The following is a 23536-nucleotide window of genomic DNA, read 5'->3' as shown; positions in this document are numbered from 1 at the left end:
AATATATCTATAAATGAAAAGACTTATAGAAGCTGAGCATAAAACAAATAGATTTGCTCAATTGAATTAATCCACATTATAAGGGGGTCACAGAAGACAAAATTGATGCAAAACAGTAGTAAATGCTAACAAATATTGACACTCAAGGAAATCAAGAGATCCTAGAGCTACATCATATTGCTGCTAAAATATCATTTTAGGACAAAGAGCATATCGTTGTGAACCAAGTATCCCAAAAGCTTAAGCTATTATGTGAACACAAATGAATGGTTTCATACTATATTAAATATTTAACGTGCCCTCTCATGAATGGTTTCATATTATATTAAAGCTAGAATGGTGCATTTTAACCACAAACCCCCAAGCTCCTCCACCATGGCCTAGACCACAACCCCAAACCCCAATGCTCCTTCAGCCAAACCTCAAACCCAATGTCATCAACACCCACACTCACTCCAATCCCAACAGAATTCAACAAAGAAGACAATGCAAGAGAGGGGTTTATACCTTCTAATGACGAGAGCAATGTGGTGTTCAGAAGATGACGGCGATTGCAGGATGAGGGGTTCAGACTTCGACGTCGACGGGGGCACGATAGTCTTCAGAAGACTATTGCAATTGCAGGTTCAATACGATGAGGTTTGGAGCTAGGTAAGGCACGAGAGTGTTTCACAGACTTAATTAGGTGACAACGACGCGTGCAATCACTAACCATACAATGACAGTTTTCGGGACTAGACCGTCTTTATATGGTAATAATAAATTTACAAGTCTGCCACCGAACAATATTCAAAGACAGGTTCGCGCAAACGTCGTTGTTTTGTTCCTGTTAATTACGAAAATGTCACCGCCACACTTTCAACCGTCTTAGAATCGCCGACGTAAAAGGATAAATTTTTAGTAGTGATTATTATTACAGAATTGAAGCACCTTCTCCTCTCTTCTAGAATATAAAAGCACCTAAAAGAAGAAATCAAGTAGATTTATGGCACAATGTTATAAATTAGTTACTAATAGGCTTGTTTAAGATTTATGCTATTTTGTATAAATTATGCAATTCTTCTAGATATATACGAATATCTAAACGTGATATTATAGATTAGTTAGTTAAGAAAGTTGTTTTAAAAAAAAAAAGGAAATAATTACACGTTTTCATTAAAAAATTCAATCAAGAAATAATGTAAATTAAGAATGATTGTCTTGCAAAAGTATATAAAAAATTAATAAAAGCATTCGTTAAAATAACCAATAGTGTGAAAAAAAAATCAATTCATGATGCCATTGTTTAACTAAAATTATGTTCTCCAGTTAAAAAAAAAAACTAAAAATATGTTCTCTTAATTATGCGATATGTACAAAACTTTCCAGCAAAAAAATCAAGTTTAGGAAAAATCAAACAAGATAAAAAAAAATACATCTTACATGAGCTAGATCTTAAATTGTATAGATTTTTAATAAAAAAAGTAAATATATGTTGACATTAATGGTGTTGATATCTTAAATTTAAAACATGACACTACAAAAAAAAATATGTGGATAGGAATTGAATTCATGACCATCCATGTAATAATAAGTCAACTAAATTAATTAATTTATTAGTTATGTTGTTAAATATTATAAAATAATATTTTTTTGGGGCCACTCATTAGGTTGTTTTCAAAAGTACTATACATCAGTGACCAAGGAAAAAAAAAAAAAAAGAAAAGAAAAGACGATGGACCAATGGAAGAGTTTCCATATGCTTTAGCTTACTAATGCTAGCAAGGAAGTCTTTAAATGAAAGCAAAATTGTAAATTTGGTTCTTATTTGTTTGAGTTGTAAATTTGATCTCCCTATAATTTAATTCACGAATTTAGTTCCTTAATTTTTTGCAATTCCGTTGTTTTAGTCCCTAATCCCGAAATTGAACGTTGACTGTAACTTTTTAACGTTGACTGCCATGTGTCATGCTTTTATTGAACGTTGACCGCCACGTGTCATGCTTTTATTAGACATTAATTTCGTGCACCTAATTAACGTCAGCGTCCAATAAAAGCGCAACACATGACGGTCAACGTCTAATAAAAACATGACACGTGACGATCAACTTTGACAAGTTACAGTTAACGTCCAATTTCGGGATTGAGGACTAAAATAACGGGATTGCAAAAAATTAGGAGACTAAATTCATGAATTAAATAATAGATGGATCAAAATAAAATTCTGAGATAAATTAGGAAATCAAACTTGTAATTTTGTCTTAAATAAAAGGACGGTAGATAAGAGTGACAATTAAAGAAAACAAAGCATCATGCATGTGGTGTGGGTGAAAGGATGACCTGAAACAGATTGAAGAGAATGAAATAGCTAATTATGTTGTATTTTCTCTCAACTATATTCTATTGCTTTAGAAATTAAGTTGTTTATTTAATTAGTGAACATGTTTCACTTTAAAATGTTTATCTTTTTCACAGAAAAACAATTTCTTCTTTTGTGATCGATGTTTTATGACCCCATGTAAATCCTTTTGTTTATGGAGTTACTATGCTTATGGTGTATTCATGTTTCTTTTATCTCCTTATCTTGACTAGAAGTTGTTTTCAAAGTAATTTATGATATAGGAGTGAATTCAAAACAAAACTTGGAAAGTTGTTTCTAAGGAGGGAAGAACGTTTTTCTATTCATGCAAAAGCTAAACAAGAAAAAACATTTAGAGTGTAATAAAATAAACATAAACGACTAATTGTAGTGTTGAAGAATTAAATTATTTATTATCCATCTTTTGGAGGGGTCCACTCGTTGCGTGGGTTTTATTGATTAACTTCAAAACACATGACTATGGTTGACCAAGAAAAAAAAAATGACCAAGGACCAATGAAAGAGTTGGCGTATGCTTCAGCTTTCTCTCATGCCAGCAAGGCAGCCTTTAAAAAATGTACTAGGGGACAAAAGGGGGATAGGCATGAGTTATAAATTAAGAAAACAAAGCTTCCTCATGTGAGTGAAGGTTGACCTAAAACATTAGAGAGTGAAAGGGGAGTATATAGAGTGTTGAGGACTTGAGGGACATTATTTCTGCTGAGAGCAATACAAAGTGAACCAGAACAAGCCACAAGCATATTTTCAGGTATTTCTTCTTTTGTGCTTTCTCTCTATCACCGTCCCCAACATTGCTTTCAACCCTATTTAGTACTGGCTAGAGTTGGTATCCTTTATTTCTATTTTAATTATTTTTCATTGTTTGGTATACATTTATTAAAATTAGTTGCATTCCATCTTCAATTTTTCAGCTGAATAAAAATCGTGCAAGAGATAAAGGTTGTATGTTGTTGCCTCTTTCACATTATCTACCACCAACTAAAGATATCAGGTATATATTCGCACACTTATCCCGATCTGTTTGTCCTTGAATAAATCTGCATACTAGCAAGGCTGCACATAAAATAAAAGTAGAAGCAATTGCGCGGTAGATATGAGTGGGGAAGGAAAACAACTAGTATTATATACTAGTATTTTGCTAAGTTTGACCTGAAACATTTGAAAGGAGTTAAATGACAAGGGAGCTAGTATATATATAGAGAAAGACTTGAGCAGCATCTCTCCAGAGAGCAATACAAAGTGAAGCAGCATAAGCATACTTGAGTCTATAGGTAGTTTTTCTTTCGTACGTGCTTTCTGAATCTGTCCCTCCAAAGCTTCAATTGGCAAATAAGATTAGCTAGCTTCTTGTTGTTGTTGCTGTAGTTGTTGTTGTTATGAATGTTATTATTAAGTGAAAGTTTCTTTTTTTGGGGTGAAAGATGTTGTTGGTTAACTTTGTTGTTTCTGTTTCTCTACCTTGTGTGTTCTCTTGCTTGGCTGGGTTATTATGTGAATTTTACAACATGAGATTAGGGATAGAAATAGACCAATTGTTAAATAAATGTATATGACTTGATCCGTTTAAAGTTTGATCAGACGCGTCTAACAAATTAAAAGGATTGGACTTGAGTTTTTTAAAGACTTATTTATTTAAATATATTAGATTTAGGCTTATAAAAAAAAGTTTGTTAGGCCTAATAAGCCAACTTACTTATCTATATAATATAAAAAAATCATATTACACCAATAATTATGATTAATTAATTTATAAAACCAAAAATTATATATGTAAATAGAGTTAATTACTTTGATTTATCCTTATAATTACATAGTTGTGCCATAACATATGGCTTTTATATTAGTTTTTCATATTTGTTTTATATTATTTTTATTTGTTTTTTTGACTTTTTTATGTTAGTTTGTTTACGTTAGCCATATCACATGAGTTATCATATTTTTTAAGCATATTTTTGTATTGTCTCTTATATTAGTGTTTTACGTTTTTATTCTTCTAAAAGCTAAATTTAGATAACAATGGAAGGGAAGATTTTTTTATGATATATTATTTTTTAAAGGCTCATTAGCCAATTTAAAATTAAGTTAATGAATGGTAGGCTTTTAAATAGGTTACTAGGTCAAGTCAAGCTTTCAAAAAAATTAATGAGACGCACAAAATTTGTATGATAGATAATAGGTCAAATTTAGGTCTTAGTTTTTATCAAATAAGTCAAATTTATTTATAAAAAATTTAGAGGATTTGACCTATTCACATCCTTAGATGTGATAAGAGTTTATTCGATCTATAAGATATGGCAAACGCAAACTAATGAACACTTAGGATATTAGTTAACGAAGTAAAAGGATTTTTTTTTTTTGAGATATACAAAACTACATTGTCCATGACTTTTTCCACTCTCTTATAATATCTATAATAAATATTTGCTCCTTTTAACTCTTTAACCAATATTTTAAGAATATTGATTAGCAAGATCCTTAAGATATAAGCTACGTGTTCGTGGTTTTGTTTTTGTTTGGTTTAAATTTGTTGTGTTAATTAAGATAAGTAATAAAATGATAAAAAAAAAAACGTAGACTTCTATGTTTTATTTTTTCTTTAATTATTTTTCTTTGCTATGTAGAGTAGAGGACACTAATTTAATAATTAAATTTCCCTTGTATATATATACATGTTTAAAATCAATTGAATTGCATCCATAATGTTTCTGTCCAATAGGGAGCCAGAGAGGAAGGTATATGTTGTTGCCTCTTTCACATTAGCTACCACCAACCGAAGTTATCAGGTAATCACATTATTTGCACAACTATCCTCTTTGTGTTAAATAAATTTGTCTTTTGCTTTAATATCTCATTATTATTTTTTATTACTATTAATGGTCATTTTTATTCGTTAAAAATCAGTGTTCTTTATCTTTTAAGGATCTCATGCGCTTATTTGTTACTTGATTAATAGTTCATCACATCAAATAAGTTTGCATTCATTCTCTATTTAAACCTTCTTTTGTGTGAAAATAGATAAATTTCAAGTATTGTTACATAAATCACCTTTTATATTTTATCATTTTTTTTATTTTGCTTTATCTCTTTTTACATATCACACCATAAATCATATTGTATATATAATTTTCCTTCTTTTTTTATTCTCGCTCTAAGAATTGGATAACACATTGACATTAAGTGTCTATCAAACATTTTTCATAAATCTCTCTTATATAAGTGTGTAATCACCACAACGACAATGTATATTGATATACAACGCTTATCCGAATAAATGTTGTATATATATGGCATAGGACTTGCACTTTACAGTGTATACAAAGCATTTACGATGTTTAATAGAAAAGTGCTATGGAAATCAATTGTGAATATACAGCATTAAAAAAAAAACGATGTTCGAAGCTATTTTGATATACAACATTTCTTGAAAAAGTGATATATAAAAACGATGTTCGAAGCTATTCTGATATACAACATTTCTTGAAAAAGTGATATATATATATATATATAACACACACACACATATATCCAAAAAAAGTACATTAAGTTGTACAACTTGAATCGAGCAAAACAACAATGAAACATGTTGCCATTATTTGCAAACATTATCTCTCTTTCTCTAGTTACAATTGTGAAATGGTATGGTTCAGCATTCAATGTGCTTAGTAAAGGTATCTTAATTTACCATGCAAAAAAAAAAAAAATTCAAATAAAGCTAACAAGCAACATATAAAGTGCATAACTATCCCAATCCTAAGCATAAGTGAGAAACATCAAATCCATAGACATACCTTTTCTTGTAGAGAAGAGCAGAGACAAGGTTGGCAAAGGTCTCAGACTTCAAATGTCACTCTTCAAACATTTGATACAATTTGTCGCAGAAAAAAGAGGCATAGGTAGAGTGTCTAAGCATCAATGGCGAGGCAAGAGAGTCTAATGAAAAGCTTGTCCACAGCTAAAACCATGTAGTAATACAGTTCTTCCCCGACATAACCCGAAGCAAAGTGTACTACCAGAAATTTTTGAAATAAAAAGTGAATTTATGAAAATAGAAAACCCTAGCAAACCTACTCTTCCCCGTAATTGTGAATATGGGATAGAGTCCTAAAATTTAATTAAAGGCATGAAATTAGGTAACATCAACAAAATCTTATAATGAATTAATGTATATTCATTGTGAATGGAACAATGAGTATGCACTAATTCATTTTAAGATTGTATACCTTATGGCGGAACACCTAGCAAACCTACTCTTACCCGCACATGACAGCAACCCACGATTCTAGAATGGAACAAGATAGCATGATGATGAACGTCCAAAACAGTTGAGGGGTTCTGCAGTGGATGCTGGGAGCAGTCTAAGGTTGGTCCCAATGTCGCAAGTTATAGCCATGGTGACTGGAAATTGATGACTGAAAATTAAAGGCTATACTATGGTCGTACCTAGTAAGGAGTGTCGGTGGTGACTCAAGGTTGGAAGAAGAAAGAAGATGAAAGAATTTTATAAGTTGAGAAAGAGATCAAAGTGGCCAGCGGCACACCCACCATGGGAACTAAAGTGCTCAAGAAGCCCTAGATCCAATAGTGATCCTGAGTCCTAAAGTAGGATAACAAACATAATGCATTTTGAATTGGTAAGCCTCATGAGAAAAAAATGTTTCACAAAATAAATTCAAAGAGCATGAAACGTTCTTAGTTGTCATGGTTCAAAACATAATTGGCCTTAAAATTGCAATTGTTTCATCAAACCGCCATGAACAAACATGACGACAGTTTTAAAAGAACTGCCACAAATTGAGTGTTGCAATTTACTTAATTTCTTATAGTGGTTTAAGCCTAAAATCCAACCAACCATATTTCTTTGCAGACATTCACTCTTGGCTTAAGCACAAACATTTGTAGAACTTCAAATTTGTTGAATAAGACCTTTTAAACCAAACCCAATTCCAATTAAGCATCATATATCATTCATAAAATCATTCCACACTCAAAAACAATGTTTCAAGCATCAACTACTCCAACAAAGCATTCAATCAAAGTAAAACTTTCATTATCTCTCCTAACCAAGGATCTAACTTTGATGAGAAACAAGTGAAAAGAAGAGGATTTTGGGTCCAATATGAGGGCTTTCCTCCACCCTAACAACAACAGACACACCAAGCAACAACACCCAAACCCCAAAAACAAGTAGACTAAACACCAAAAACTCATATATGAACATTTTAATGAGCTCCCAAAGATGCTCATGAAAGGAAAATGAAAATGGAAGATAAAAGTCGAAAGATGAAGGTTCCTTACCACTGAAATCAGCCCACAACTTGAAAGAAGCACAACAATAAGGTCCTTTGAGCAAGGAAGATAAAAGTCTCAAGCTCTCCAATGGAGGGTTTTGCTTAGGGAGAAAGAAGAAAGCAAAATGAGAGTGTCTATAGTTTGGTTTAGATTTACAACGGATTTTTTACTCTCTCACTTCCTTTTCTTTACACCCTATACTTCACTAAACTCACTCACCCACTTTTCATGACTTAAGGCCCATCCACTTAAGTTCAAATACTCTAAAACTCATCAAAACACATGTAATATGACATATACATAAGCACAAACATAACAAACCATTATCTTATAATTAATTATAGACACTTAAATTAAATTTAGTTGTTCTTACAATTTAACTAATTAAAATAACTTGATTAGACATTATGAAAATCATAGTATTGCATGTTAGGAACCTACACCAAAATCTTACAACAAAAAACCAAGTCATCTCTTTTAATTTAATTCATTCATTAAGGATCATTATAGTAATTAAATGTCATTTAAAAAAATAGTTTCTCTTTGCTCTCTCACATGTCAACACATCATGAACTATACAATTGACTATTACATAATGGATCACGGACTGTAAAAGAGGGCTTTATGATTTGATGCAATCCAAGCCATAGACGCTTGGTTTGGATCGTTCCAGATGTAAATTCAAGAATCACCATTGTTGGCCTTCCAAGAAGTCAAGAACAGAAAAACAAAAAATATGGATAAGATGAAGTAGATGAACAGAACAACGCCACATTCCACGGTGAATCGATAAGCCGAAGGAGGATTCGCCACAAAGCTAGGAATAGCTTCCTTGATAAGAATCAATTTGGTTTTCAATGAAAAACCAAAGAAGAGGCTAAACTCTCTCTAAGTACAAGCTTAATTGCAATTATATCAAAAGTTTTTACAATTAAGAGTTTTTAAATATTTATAGAACTAGGCTTAAGAAGATAACTAAGCCTCTAAGAAAGCCTATTTACATCATGCTCAAGCCAATTACACATATAAACAAAAATTAGGAATTTTCGTAAATTCACGTCGAAGGTGTGGACTAAGCCTGACATCTTGCACTAAGCCCAATTTATTCTCGGGTTGGAATTGGGCTAGGTCAAACAACTCGCGCTAAGCTCGACAGCGCGTGCTAAGACAGATAACTCGCACTAAGCCCAAGCGTGTTGTTCAACAATCTTCAACGTACTCCAATTCAACTCCTTGTGATTTCTTCTTTGTTGTCTTCGATGAGTAGTCCATCATTAATCCTCTTAGCCATCTCTTCTTGTAGAAGATTGACTCTAGACCTTGTCATTGGCCCCTTCAATTCATGAAGTGTTTCTAGGTCCTTATGTTCTTTGAATAACCCTTTATCATGATTCTTTTCATTTTTGGAAGAAGTTCCTGCTATCTTTCTCTTTTTAATTTCTCATTTTCTACCTTGTATATTTTATCCCCAATCATCATCAATTGCATTTATGAGAACAAAGGTCCCAATTTGAATTTCATTTTTAAAAGAGAAAAGTAAGAGAATATATATATATATATATATATATATATATATATATATATATATATATATATACACATTCAGCTATGCTTATAGAGCAAATTAAATTGGAGTCACTAGTTGCATAACTATCAGATGTCTCTGTTAACATTATAAACTAATCATCAAGTTTAAAACTCTTAGATTCATGAACTTTTGGTTGAAAATGGAGTATATGTGAGAAGACCAAGATGCATCAACAAATGAGAAAGGGTGGAGGAGAGAGAAACTAAGTTTTTTTTTATATAAGAAAATAGACATTTAATTGTTGTAATGTCCCTCAAATGAATGAATTAAATTAGAAGCAATGACTACTTTTTTGGTACTATTTTTTTTTATAGGTTGTTAATACACTCTAACTGAAAAAATGGCATGAGTACATTAACAAACTCCTAAAATATAATATCAAATTATTCAACTATTGGATTAACTAATTTTGTATTTTATATAGAATTATTAAGTATAAGTGTGCAAGAATGAATATGTGTATGTAAATTTTATAAGTATTTGTTAATATATATTTACTTATTTTTTAATTAAAGTATGTTAACAAATTATACCATTAATATATTTTAAGATAATCCTAGTTGTAACCCGACAATTTGCTTAGTAGTGAATTTACTTTGTAGGGTTTATCATAGTGTCATTATTCTGGACAATGTTTTGGTCCTTCTTATATATTATGAGCTTTTCTTTTCTTTTGACATATTCGTATTTGTTGAATAGGCTACAATTTTGCCCTTTTTGTGCATTATTAGCCACATTTAATAAAACTACTTGGACTATATGAAATAAAAAAGTGAGAGGAGTGTTAACATGAGGGAGAAGGCACAAATCTGCACTATACATTAAGATTAAATTATAATGTTATGTATTTTTTTTAGACGCGATTAAATAATTTTCAACTGTAACCATTTCATGTAAGATCATATATGTTTACATATTTACTTCTCTTACCTTCTCGGTATAAGCACTCCTATCACGTAATTCACTCCTATAATGTGAGATGAATAAAAATTGACAGAGAGATTTTATATATCATCACCAAATATCAAGATTAAAACATGCTAGTCATTTGAGTATTTTAAAGTCACAACTTTTTTTTATAGGCAAATCAAAAGCTATATTAATGGGGTACCAGCAGTAGCAGCAGTATTTTAAAATCACACAGCTAATTAGATGACTTTAAAAAGTTTATAATCTTGACCATTATAATATATAATACAAGTACAACAAAATTTGCTCCTCTCATACAATACAAAGAAAGCTTACCTTTAAGATACTTAAGAGTATACTTGAAATTTTGATAAAGTACATGATAATTGTTTTTATTGTTACACAAAATATAAAGAAAATTTGAAAATAGCAATGATTAAGTTCAAAGATAAAGATGGAAACCTAAAAATAAACTAAAAAAGATTTTTATTTTCGAAGATCTAGATTGCGGAAAAAAAATTACAAAAAACAATGATGGTGAACATTGGGTTCAACTTCATGAAACCACTCTCTTATATATGCATATAAAAACTATTAATCAATGTTTAACATTTATTTATTATATTAACTTATAAAAATGCATAAATCCTAATTCTTTATTAGAAGAATCTAAGTCCAATGACTAAACTATCAATACCTTATCAAAGATGACTAATGGTGCTTTTTTTCCTAGATATTGACCCATTAAACACTCTTCTCTGGTTCAAAAATATTTTCCAATCACATTTAAATCCTAAAATTAAGTAAAGGATGATCAAACCAAAACAAGCATTAAGAAAGAGGAAAGCACACACTACAACATTTTTGGCTTTAGATCGCAAAAAAAAAAAAAAAAATCGTTGTTGGATGCATAAAAATTTTAGCCTAAAGTTTAAACCACGGATTGACCACGGTTTTTTAGGGGCACTCTAAGTGGCCGTGGCCTTTGCCCATAGAACACGGTTTTATGCGACCACGGCTTAAAATAATGAAAAGATCACACTTTTTAAGATGTGGTCATACATATAAAAGCACACATTTTTAGTCGTGACCAAATACAATAAGTAACACCTATATTATTTAATCCATGTCTTTATAACCGTTGTCTAAATGTTTAGAGCATGGTTTTTATAGTGTCATCGTACATATTATATGGCTAAGCAACACTATAAAAATGTGGACATGTATTGAAGTCGATACGTGTGTCGAAGTATGTCATATATTCATATATATTGAAGTACTTCATATAACATTGAAGTGCATATTGAATTCTTATCTGCTTATATATTTGTAGTCAATGTCAAATTACTTCATATATATTGAAGTCAATAGTGCGTGTGCATAACATTGAAATATATATAAAAAATTTAATACCAACTAATTTTTAAGAGAAAAAGTCATCTCTGAACAAAAGTATAAATCCAAAAATAAAATCATATTTTTATATATGAACATCAATCTTCCATATCTTGAACATTATCTTCTTGGTCTCCAACATACAAATAAATTTAATAACTTAGTAATTGTTGTATATCTACATATAAATCAAATTAAATCATATTTTTAGAAGTCATTCATTTTGAAAGTGAATAAGACACTAATTTATGAGTAATTATAACTTTTCAAAATTAGAAACATTAGTTGATGTAGAGGATAGCATTGCCACATTACTATTTTCATTAGCTACAACATTTCTTAGCATGTCATCCAAAGCTTCATCATCCAAATTTGGGTTGCTTTGCTTCATGAAGCATGTTAGAAGTGCTTCCAATCCTTCAAACCTCCTAGCCCACTTATTCAACTCATTTGCATGCTCCTTCTTAAGAACAGACATTTCTTCTTTTCTTTTTAAGTGTGATGGTTCGTCCAAAGGAATGCACTCGATCTACCCAAATTTTCTTTTTCAAGCAATAATTTAAAAGTTAGTTCAGCAGAAGTAGTTGAATCCTGAATTGAATCTTGAAGCTTTTCCAAATTAATAAAAAAGATCATTGTCAGATATAATTAACATTTCAGTTTTTTATCCTGAAAACACATATAAATATGATTAATGAAATTAATAAATATCATACTTTTGGAAGCAGAAGACAAACTTGTAAAAGTCAAGTACTTACAATCCATGATATACGTTCTTCAATTTCATTTATGCGCTTTGGGCCTTTATGATGAAATGAGAGGAATTCATAGAATAATCCATAGAGAAAATTCTCCAATTTGTTTTAATTGGGGGTCTCAATCTCTCAAGTTACACCAATGTAGCAAAAACAGCCAACAAAAGTCAGAAAGGTAGAAAAATAGAGAGAACAAAAAGAAAAGAAATAGGCATCATCACCACTCCCGTTTAAAAGCAAGCAAAGTAGCATCTAAATCCAAAAAGATATTTCCATTAATTCTTCGCTTCCATTGAACTTTTATGTCACATGTGCAGTCTACTACTCAAGACTGGTGTCTAGAAAAATTTGTCATAGGTCATTTTTTCTCTAAACTTGTGACAAAAAAAAACAATGCTTGTTGACTGAAGGTCAAACTTAATACTGTGTAAACTTAAACTAAACTAGTAGTCTCACAAGTAAATAAATTTTCAAAATGGGGTTTGGGTGCTTAGAGTTTTTGCTGAGTGTTGTTTGTTGATGGCCCTCTTAGAAAAAAACACTTTGGGTTGTGTTGTGTCTACAATCCACTGGCAAAGATAGAAGAGTGTTTTGGGATTGTGTTCCCTAAGAATCCTACATACATATAGGTATGTAGGTTTTTTTAATGAGGAGTGACTCTGGCCTTTATTAAGGATATGGCAGATATATGAGAGAGATATGACTATTAAGTACAGTACAGGAATCTCAACTTTAGCCTATCAGCTGCTAATAATTATTCATTGTCGTCACCGGCCAACAATCGGTTATACTGTCCCGAGCATAGAGAGGTTAAAAATGCAAGCTCTGGGCATATATCCATTACACTATGGATCCTGATGTTGAGACTTAATAGTAATTTTTCCATTCTAGGCAAATGCTATGAGCCTATGACCTAGGCTAGAACTATCATTTATGTAATTAAATATTAACTCCCAAGAAAATGCTACCAACTTAAAGGATAAGGCAATGCAAGAACCACTTCGAGAACTAGTGAGCCAAACAGAAGATACCAATATTTCTCCCACATCCTTGTAGTAAGGCAAACAATACTTCAATACTTTGATACCAATATGTTACAACCAATTGAAGGAGATGATTAATGGTGATCTATGCCTTAGGAAAGAAGAAAAAAAGAAATTGTGTTCTTGGAGAGAAGATTGAATGATAAGTGTGTCGTGTATTATTAGAATTTTCTCATTGTAAATTGTTACAACACAACTCCTTTAATATGGTTCAAAACATAATTAGTAGTTAATACTCTCAACACTATTCAACTATATATTTAACAACTAAGACCAAATGATTGTATTATTATCATATTTTGATAGAAACAAGGCTTTAAATAAGAGATAAAGAAAATAATTGCACTTATGTATACCAAATAGCTAGGTAAACATAAAAAAACAGCTATTAATATTTCAAACCAACAATATAATTAGAAAAACAACTTCATGAACACTTGTTGACTCGTTGGCAAGTGCACCAAATTGTCACAAGTAGTAAAATACTCGAAAGTTCACAGAGACTTTGTTTGTACTTAGACTAATGCAAATCCAATTTAAAAGCAAAAGATAAGAAATTTAAAATAAAAGATAAAGTAAGATAGAAGATAAGGTAAAGAAAAGATAAAATATTTAAAGATAAAATTAAAAGATAAAGAAAAAGATAAAAGATTAGAAAAGTGAAAGATTAGAAAGATAAAAGATTTAGATAAAAAAAAAATTCAAGATAAGATAGTGTTATGATTTTATGATTTTTTCTTTACCAATTCAGGTGATCCTATCCTACCCACATCTATTCATGCCTCTGATCCTCATGATGACAAGCCTATTTTATCTATCTATCTCCCAAATGTCTTTGCAAATACTCAATAGATAAAACTAATGCATGCATATCTTCTTTAAATCTTATTTAGAAGTTACCCTCTCCCGAGCATCTAACCCCTAATAGAATATAAAGATGAGTATGCAAGATAAAAACAAAAAAGAAAATAGGAAAGAAAAACCTAGTATTGCATTGATAAATAGTGAAGAGTACATCATACATCGCATTGACTTCTAGGTCTGCCAGGCCCTTAGGTAGGGTTTAGTCACTCATGGCCATTGAGGGCTTTACTTTACAATGAGAAGGGGGTGAAAGAAAGAAAAGGAGTAAATGAAACCCCTAGGAGAGGGGGTTCTGTCGTGGTGTGTTGTTGTTCCCCCTTAGACTGACTCTTTATTTATAGTTGCTAAAGTGGGCTTTGGACCTTCGTAGAGGCGCTTAGCGCGACACCCCCCGCTTAGCACGTGTAGATCGCGCGCGTGTTGCAGCGCGTGCTTCTGTTGGATCGCGGGCTTAGCGCGCGTATTGCAGGCTTAGCGCGTGCTTCTGTGCCCCGCTTAAAGCGTGACGCGCGCTAAGCGCACGTATTGGGCTGGGCCTACTTCAGATTTTCTTTTTTTTCTTCAATTTTTCTGGCCTTTTTACTTGTTACACCTCTAATTTTTATATCTGTAGCCAAAATTCAACAAAACATCAATTCTTTAATATTTAAGCGTAAATAACTGCTAAATAATTATTTTTAAAGACAATATTGCTTGATTTTCTACTATCAAAGTACAATTATTTAGCAATTATCAGCACTTGACGTGCATTAATTAAAAAAATGTTAGAACTTTGAAGAATGTCTTACTAACACGCATACTACCTCAATTATTTAAGGTTTGTATGAACATTAATTTAATCATAAAACTTAAAGTGTCAAAAAATTTCAGTAAAAAATTTGCAAGGTTGAGCATTGCCAGGCCTAGTCAATCCAATGTAAATATTTATATTGTATAATGCACAAATTAAAATACTAGTTATTTTAAAATTGGTATATTGAGATCACATGAAGGTGTTCTAATTGGAAAGAAAAAAGCCATATAAGTATAATATCTACAATACATAACAATAATAAAAGGAGATATATTTTTTTTAGTTTCTACTTTTTGTTTTTAATTTTATCTTTTAATCCTACATTCTTCTTCTCACTCTTCCATTTATCCAAGTTGTGAAAACTGGACTATCTTGAAAGTTGAAATTGAAGTGCACGTGATTTCCTTGAAGTCTGAGTGTAGTGTTGCGTGTAGACTAAAGTAAACAAGTCGTAATTATTACATGAAAAAGAAGAGATTATTGACTAAAAATTTAAAAAAGTTAAAAACAATTGACTATAAAGTAAAAGACACGCTGACATGTTGCTTTTTTATGTGCATAATTACTCGTTAGTTTAGTTTAAAAATTTAATAGTATTAGTAAAAAGTTAAAAACTATTAAATAATATATTTTAAGATTTTAATGTATTAAATTAAATGTTGTAATAAATGAAAATATTGTGACCACAACATTAGAGATAATGAAAAATATACTTGTATTATTTTATTAACATTTTAATTAAAATAAATGAGAAATAAAAGGATAAATGAGACAAGGGATGGTTCTTTATGGATGTGTCTAATGTTTAATTACAATTGTATTTCATCTCTAATTACAGGATGTCTAATTAAGGATATATTATTTTGTATTGGATAAAAAAGATATATTATATATGTTGTTGACAAAAGAAAAGATATATTATTTTGTGTTGTTGAAATTAAATATTATATTATATTTAATGTGTAATTTTGTATGTTATATGCAGTGGGTGATGATACTTTGAAGGAAAGTTTAATTTTTAAATTTATTAATATGTATTGTTTTTCTTTAAAACTATGTATTTATTATATTAAAATAAAAATATCATATAACTATAACCTGTTCAATTAGGCTTGAATTGTTAAGCTTTGAACCCATACCTTTATCGATTCAATGGACATTCCATTTTATTGAAAAATATTGTATTTAATCTTGTGACATTCTTTCTTTGATATTTAATTTCTACTTGTTTTAATTTCGTTTTAGCTTTAATTGCAAAATGCGCAAATTAACTCCTTATTTTATCTAGAAGGAAGAATAACAACACTTTCTTTAATAATATCTTTTCTGCACTAATAACTAATAGCTAAATTTTATTGAAAAACACAAATTTTGGTGATTTCACTTTTCATTCTCTATTGATTTAAAAGCTTGACTTATTAAAATTTGTAGTTTTCAATAAAACTTAACTAATAATAGATAAAATATTAAAAAAAGAGTGTTAGATAAAGTGTTATGAACAACTTTAATAAATGTAAATGTTAATTCCTTCACCTTAACTTCAATAAGTCACAATTTTTTAAATGTCATTGTTTTATATGAATAATATAACGTTTGAATTAACATAATGTTCAAAGGATGATCTTCTATTTAGCTTAACTTTTAAACTCTATCTGTATCTCTAATTAGGGGTGGGAATAGGTCAGGTTGGCCTATAGGGGTCTACATCCTGGTCTACATAAAATCTAGCCTGAACTGACCTATTTAATTAAAAAGTTAGACTCATGCTTTTTTAAAAGTCTATCAAATTAAATAGACTTAGGCTTATTAAAAAACCTTATAAGCCTGATAGGCCGGCCTATATATATATATATATATATATATATATATATATATATATATATATATATATATATATATATATATATATATATATATATATATATATATATGTATATATACTTATATTATTTTTTGGGTACCAATATATATTTATATTATTTTTTGGGTACAATTAATTTTATTTTTGAAACTAGCAGACTTTGATTAGACATTACTGCTCCATAACTTCTATTCCTATAATCAAGTAAAACTTTAATTACAATTTAGGTGTGAGTCATGTGTCCCTTTATATTTCTCATTATTTTTATTTATTGACTTTGCTATTCCTACTGTTACGTTCCTCCTACTCTAGAATATTAAAGATTTGATTTGAAAAAGACTTTTAAAGAGGTTATCAGGCCAGGCTAGGCTTTTAAAAAGGTCAAGCCCAAACCAAAATAAAAATTTTTGATAGACTATAGGCCAGACTCATGTCTCAAAAATTCATTGTAGACTAAACTCTCAAAGCCTATTCCCACCCCTATCTCTAATGGATCATTATATAAGAAAAAATAGAGTATTGAATGAATTTATGAATTTGAGAGCAGTACAATAGCATTTAATATAATTAACTATTTATTGCTTCGGTTCGTTGTCTTCCGTTATAATTCACAGATAGTACAAGGGGCTGGCGATGGATGCGATAGCTCATGTCCCAGATGTTTCTGAAATAGCTCATTTGCCGGGTGTTTCTCAAATTGCTACTGTGATTACATTTATTAAGGATCAAATTGGGTACATATCCTCCTACGAGGAAAACCTTGAAAAGCTTATGACCGAGGTTCAACGTCTGAAGGATACTCAAGACGGTGTGCAACACCGGGTTGTTGAGGCTGAAAGGAATGGAGAGAAGATTGAAAATATTGTACAGAACTGGCTCAAGAAAGCAAATGAAATTGTTGCTGCAGCAAATAAAGTTATTGATGTTGAAGGAACTAGATGGTGTCTGGGACAATATTGTCCCTATCTGTGGACAAGATGTCAGCTGAGCAAGAGTTTTGAAAAAATGACAAAAGAGATTTCAGATGTCATAAAGAAAGCAAAATTTGAAACAATTTCTTACCGTGATACGCCTGATGTCACAATTACACCATCTTCTAGAGGTTATGTAGCACTGGAGTCCAGAACATCAATGCTGAATGAGATTAAGGAAATTCTTAAGGATCCTAAAATGTACATGATTGGGGTGCATGGCATGGGTGGCGTGGGTAAAACCACTCTTGTGAATGAGTTAGCTTGGCAAGTAAAGAAAGATGGATTATTTGGTGCTGTAGCCATTGCCGCTATAACCAATTCTCCAGATGTTAAAAAAATTCAAGGCCAAATTGCTGATGCGTTGGATCTGAAACTTGAAAAAGAGTCAGAAAGAGGAAGAGCAATAAACCTGCGTCAAAGGATAAAAAAGCAGGAGAAAGTTCTTATTATTCTAGATGACATTTGGAGTGAACTTAATTTGCCAGAAGTGGGAATTCCTTTTGGCGATGAACACAATGGTTGCAAATTGGTGATAACTTCCAGAGAACGTGAAGTGCTGACATACATGGAAACTCAAAAAGATTTTAATCTTACAGCTTTACTGGAGGAAGATAGTTGGAATTTGTTCCAGAAAATAGCAGGTAATGTTGTTAATGAAGTTAGTATAAAACCAATTGCAGAAGAAGTAGCAAAATGTTGTGCTGGTTTGCCTCTTTTGATCACACCCGTGGCAAAGGGTTTGAAAAAAAAGAAAGTCCATGCTTGGAGGGTTGCCCTAACACAACTAAAGGAATTTAAGCATAGAGAGTTGGAGAATAATGTCTACCCTGCTTTGAAGTTAAGTTATGATTTTTTAGATACAGAGGAATTGAAGTCACTATTTTTATTCATTGGTTCATTTGGACTAAATGAGATCCTCACTGAAGATTTGTTTATATGCTGTTGGGGGTTGGGCTTTTATGGTGGCGTGGACAAATTGATGGAGGCAAGAGACACACATTACACATTCATAAATGAGCTTAGGGACTCTTCATTATTGCTTGAAGGTGAACTTGATTGGGTTGGAATGCATGATGTTGTGCGTGACGTGGCTAAATCAATTGCATCTAAGTCTCGTCCGACCGACCCGACCTATTCCACCTATGCAGATCAGTTTCGCAAGTGCCATTATATTATATCTGAGTATTTGACTAAAGTCCCAGATGATAACTTTTTCTTTGGGATGGGAGAAGTGATGACTTTGAGTGTATATGAAATGTCCTTCACCCCTTTCCTACCCTCCCTCAATCCCTTGATAAGCCTTCGCTCATTGAATCTAAATAGTTGTATATTAGGAGACATAAGGATAGTGGCGGAACTCTCAAATTTAGAAATTCTTTCCTTGGGGGGGTCTAGTATTACAGAGCTCCCAGGAGAAATAAAACATCTGACTCGTCTTCGTTTGCTAAATTTAACATACTGCGATTCACTAAGAGTCATTCCTACAAATCTTATATCAAGTTTGATGCGCTTAGAAGAATTGTACATGGGAGGTTGCTATAACATTGAATGGGAGGTTGAAGGAAAAAAAAGTGAAAGCAACAATGCTAACGTACGTGAGTTACAGAATTTGCATAATTTGACAACTTTGGAGATATCATTCATAAATACTTGGGTTTTGCCAAGGAACTTCCGGTTCCCTGCAAATCTCAAAAGATACAACATATTGATTGCTAATCATATGCTGGCATACAACATATTGATTGGTAGTGATAGGGGGAAATGGGAGTTGTCTTCAATATGGTATGGTGGAGCTCTCGAAAGAACACTTAAGCTCACAGACTATTGGCAGACGAGCAGATCGTTGTTCACCACAGTTGAGGACTTGAGCCTTGCTAAATTAAAGGGTGTTAAGGATTTGTATGATTTGGATGTGGATGGTTTTCCTCAATTAAAGCATCTGTATATCCATGGCAATGGTGAATTGTTGCACCTAATTAACCCAAGAAGGTTGGTGAATCCCCATTCTGCATTTCTCAATTTGGAGACTTTGGTTCTTTACAATCTATATAAGATGGAAGAAATATGTCATGGTCCAATGCAGACACAGTCTTTTGCAAAGCTAAAAGTTATTGAAGTTACATCTTGCCATAGGTTGAAGAATCTATTTTTGTATTCTCTCTCAGGAAACCTTTCTCAACTTCATGAGATGAAAATTTCTAGTTGTGAAGGTATGACAGAGATCATAGCTGTGGAAAAACAAGAGGATCAGAAAAAACTTCTCCAGATTGTTCTGCCTGAATTGCATTCTGTCACTTTACGAGGTTTACTTGAGCTTCAGAGTTTCTATTGCTCTGTAACAGTCGATCAGGGTAATCCATCCAGTCAGAGCATTCCTTTGGCACTGTTTAATCAAAAGGTAAACTCATGTCTTAAGATGCCTTCAATATTTGAATTCTTTTTGCTACTTATTTGATTTAACAAAAATTGTATACTTTAATCATAATTTATTTTCTTAAGTTTGTAGATATAATTTTCTATTTTACCTATTATAGACAGATGAATCTAGAAATGTATTTAAGAGGGGTCAACCTTTTTTTATTAGATAGTTATTTAAATATTTTTACTTTTAATAAATAATTATTTATTTAATAATAAGTTTTAAAATATTAATTATTTAATTTATGAATAAAATTAAAAATATGATCTACTACTAAAAAAATTTAAACAAATATCAATTCAAAAAAAATTATATATATTTTCTTTTATTAATTTATTTATAATTTTAATTTTTTTCAACATATTTACATAAATGGTCCTAAGGGTTCCCGTAATAAATACCTATTATTAGTGTATCCCATTGCCATTTATTTTTACAATATTGTATATTTTCATAGGTGGTGACTCCTAAACTTGAAACATTGGAGTTGTATGACATGAATGTATGCAAGATATGGGATGATAAACTTCTAGTCCTTTCATGCTTTCAAAACTTGACGCGTTTGATAGTTGTCAAATGTAATTGTTTGACAAGCTTATTCCCATCTGGAGTGGCAAGAGTACTGGTCAAACTACAACATGTTGAGATTTCCTCGTGCGAAAGGCTGAAAGTGATATTTGCCCAAGAAGAGGTAAACATTTCAGAATTAAACAATATTATAATTATCGATAATTTAAAAAAATATATTTAAATTCAAATTAAAATTAAAAATATTAAAAATGATAATTGAAAGACATAAGAAATCATGTTAAACCATTCCATTGGTATTAAAAGCATAAAATGATATATCATATGTATGTCAAAAGCTTATTGAATTTTGAAGATAAAATATATATTTGAAATTGAAGTTGATTTTCCATATTCAGTTATAATTTGTTACAATGTTCTCTTATTATTAAAAACATAAGAGGATGACATAAGAGGATGTAGTAAATGTATGTTAGGAGAGTGAAGTTAACCACTTTAGGAGAGTATTAAAAAATGAAAATGAATTAATTTTTAAAGTTATTATCACTTTTTTAAAATTTGTATACATTTTATTTTGTGAATCAATTTTTTTGTTATTGGACTCAAAAGAAAGGATATAAATTTTTATTTTTGTTAGAAATAATTATTGGTCATATTTTATTAATTTTAGGGTTAAACTTTGGATTAATCGGAGTTTCTTTTTTCCTCTAATGAACCAGAGGATTAAAACAAACAAAAGAAAGAATGTAAATTTTTATCTGTCTGAAATGTTTTTTGTTATTTTATTTTTTACAATTACTATTTCAATTGACTAGAATGATAAAAGTTTTTTTTATTGTGGGATAAATAACGAAAAAAGCAGAGGACAAAAACAAAATAGAGTAAAACAATTCATTAATGATAAAAGTTAAAAGACAAGAAAAAAACACAATTCATTAATTAGAGTAAAATAGAAATGAATTTATATTTAAAAAATAGCAATAAAAAAGATCTCGTCATCGCCGGTATGAATGCCAGTTAAAAAAACAAAATATAGTATAAAAGTTTCGATAATATAAGATTAAAGTTGAGATTACCAAAGTTGTGAAGAAAATAATCAAACATATTGATCAACTGATATGATATGGTGTTATTTTAGCTTAACATAAGTTAGCCTCCCATCCCAGAGGGAATACCAATGGTGTCTAAAAAAAGTCTTAAAGAATATATAAATTTTGATTATATATAACTTAATTTTGTAATAGATAAAAGTATAAAAATTCAATTATAATTTAAAAATTTAGTTAAATTTTTTTTTTCAAATATATATCTAATATTCTATAGTTTCGATAAAACAGTTTATAATATTTTTTTTAATTACAAATATTTTATTTTAAAATTTTGAAATTGCATTTAAAAACACATATAAAAAATTGAAAGCAATGAGAAAATAAATCAAGTAATGGATAAAAACAATTTGCCTGCAGAAATCAAAGAGGATCATCAGATTGTGATCAGATCCGTTTCTTGCCAATGTACAAACAGTTGCATCCTTCCATATTATCAGATTCGTTTCCATAAGATTGATAGAGACCTTCACAAGATAATAGCTTTCTCCAAGTTCTTACTGTTCATAGATTCGCAAGCCCACCACAATTTCAACTTAAGATTTTCATCGTTCCCAACAGGGCTAGTTAACAGCGTCCACTATTGTATCAATACGAGAACCAATATAACTTATGTGACTTAAACGAGAGCGAAAATAAATTCTAAAGCAACTTTCATTCATTCAAAGATCAAGATTCAAATTTATAATATAAATTTAGCTATTAAAAGTTTTGATTACTATCATATAGACAGTGATCATTACCAGATTCATCACTCCTAAATTCTATAACTTTAATTTTTGTTATATACAGTATCATATTTTGTTTTAACTGTCTAAGTAATTTGTTATTTACTTTTTATTAAAGTGTAAGTTATAAAATTATTATATGAACATAATAACCGAATGTAATTTAATAAATTTATAACATTTGCGTTAAATTTCCTTAAAAAACATTTGTGTAAAATAAATTAAATTAATGGAGACTAGTAAAAATAATTAATTTAATAAAATTAAATAAATTATTATATTTAAAAAAAATTAAACACATGAGAACTCATAAAATTAATTAATTTAATATAGCTAAGTAAAATTATTATATTCATGTAAAATAAATTAAATGAACGAAGACTCATAATTAATAAATATAATATAATATGATCAAAATTATATTATATATCACAATAGAGACTTTAGTGTTTTTTTTATATAGAGAAAATAGAAGCCGTTAGCCCTACTTGTGATATGACGCATGTTTACCTTGAAGTTTTAGCTGTACGAGAGTGTCAAAATATGAAGACCATAATTCCATCCTTTGTGCTATTTCAGTGTTTAGATGAATTGATTATGCCCAGTTGTGATGGACAGGAAATTTGCGGAAGCAGTAATGAGGGTGATGGACCAGTACTGGATGAGATTGCTTTTATGAAATTGGAGGAATTGACATTGAAATACTTACCGAGGCTCACAAGCTTTTGCCAGGGAAGTTACAGCTTCAAGTTTCCATCATTACAAAAGGTACATTTGAAAGAATGTCCCATGATGGAGACTTTCTGTCATGGAAACTTAACCACAACAAGCCACATTGAGGTGCGATGCCTATATGACGAATCAGAAGATCATTGGGATGGTGACCTTAAATACTACTGTTAGAACAATTTTCACTAAAGAGGTA

At 30.6% G+C, this 23536-nt stretch overlaps 1 protein-coding gene across 2 annotated transcripts; it reads left to right on the top strand.

The window, feature by feature from the left end:
* Positions 1 to 2958: 2958 nt before the first annotated feature.
* LOC102660184 (probable disease resistance protein At1g61300) lies at positions 2959 to 23533 on the top strand. Of its 2 annotated transcripts, none has more exons than XM_014767477.2 (6): positions 2959 to 3107; positions 3271 to 3350; positions 5076 to 5142; positions 17471 to 20228; positions 20707 to 20940; positions 23230 to 23533. In XM_014767477.2, exons 4-6 carry the CDS (start codon positions 17490 to 17492, stop codon positions 23512 to 23514), a joined length of 3258 nt encoding a protein of 1085 aa, XP_014622963.1. In that variant the 5' UTR covers positions 2959 to 3107; positions 3271 to 3350; positions 5076 to 5142; positions 17471 to 17489; the 3' UTR covers positions 23515 to 23533. The 2 variants fall into 2 exon arrangements, with proteins under 2 accessions (XP_014622963.1, XP_040865430.1); XM_041009496.1 differs by having other exon boundaries at positions 3271 to 3630.
* Positions 23534 to 23536: the final 3 nt, after the last annotated feature.

This window comes from Glycine max, chromosome 15 (assembly GCF_000004515.6).
Source record: "Glycine max cultivar Williams 82 chromosome 15, Glycine_max_v4.0, whole genome shotgun sequence".
In the NCBI taxonomy this organism is placed as follows: Eukaryota; Viridiplantae; Streptophyta; class Magnoliopsida; order Fabales; family Fabaceae; genus Glycine; species Glycine max.
The sequence above is the reverse complement of the archived record's forward strand: the minus strand, read 5'-3'. Positions and strand labels throughout refer to the sequence as shown.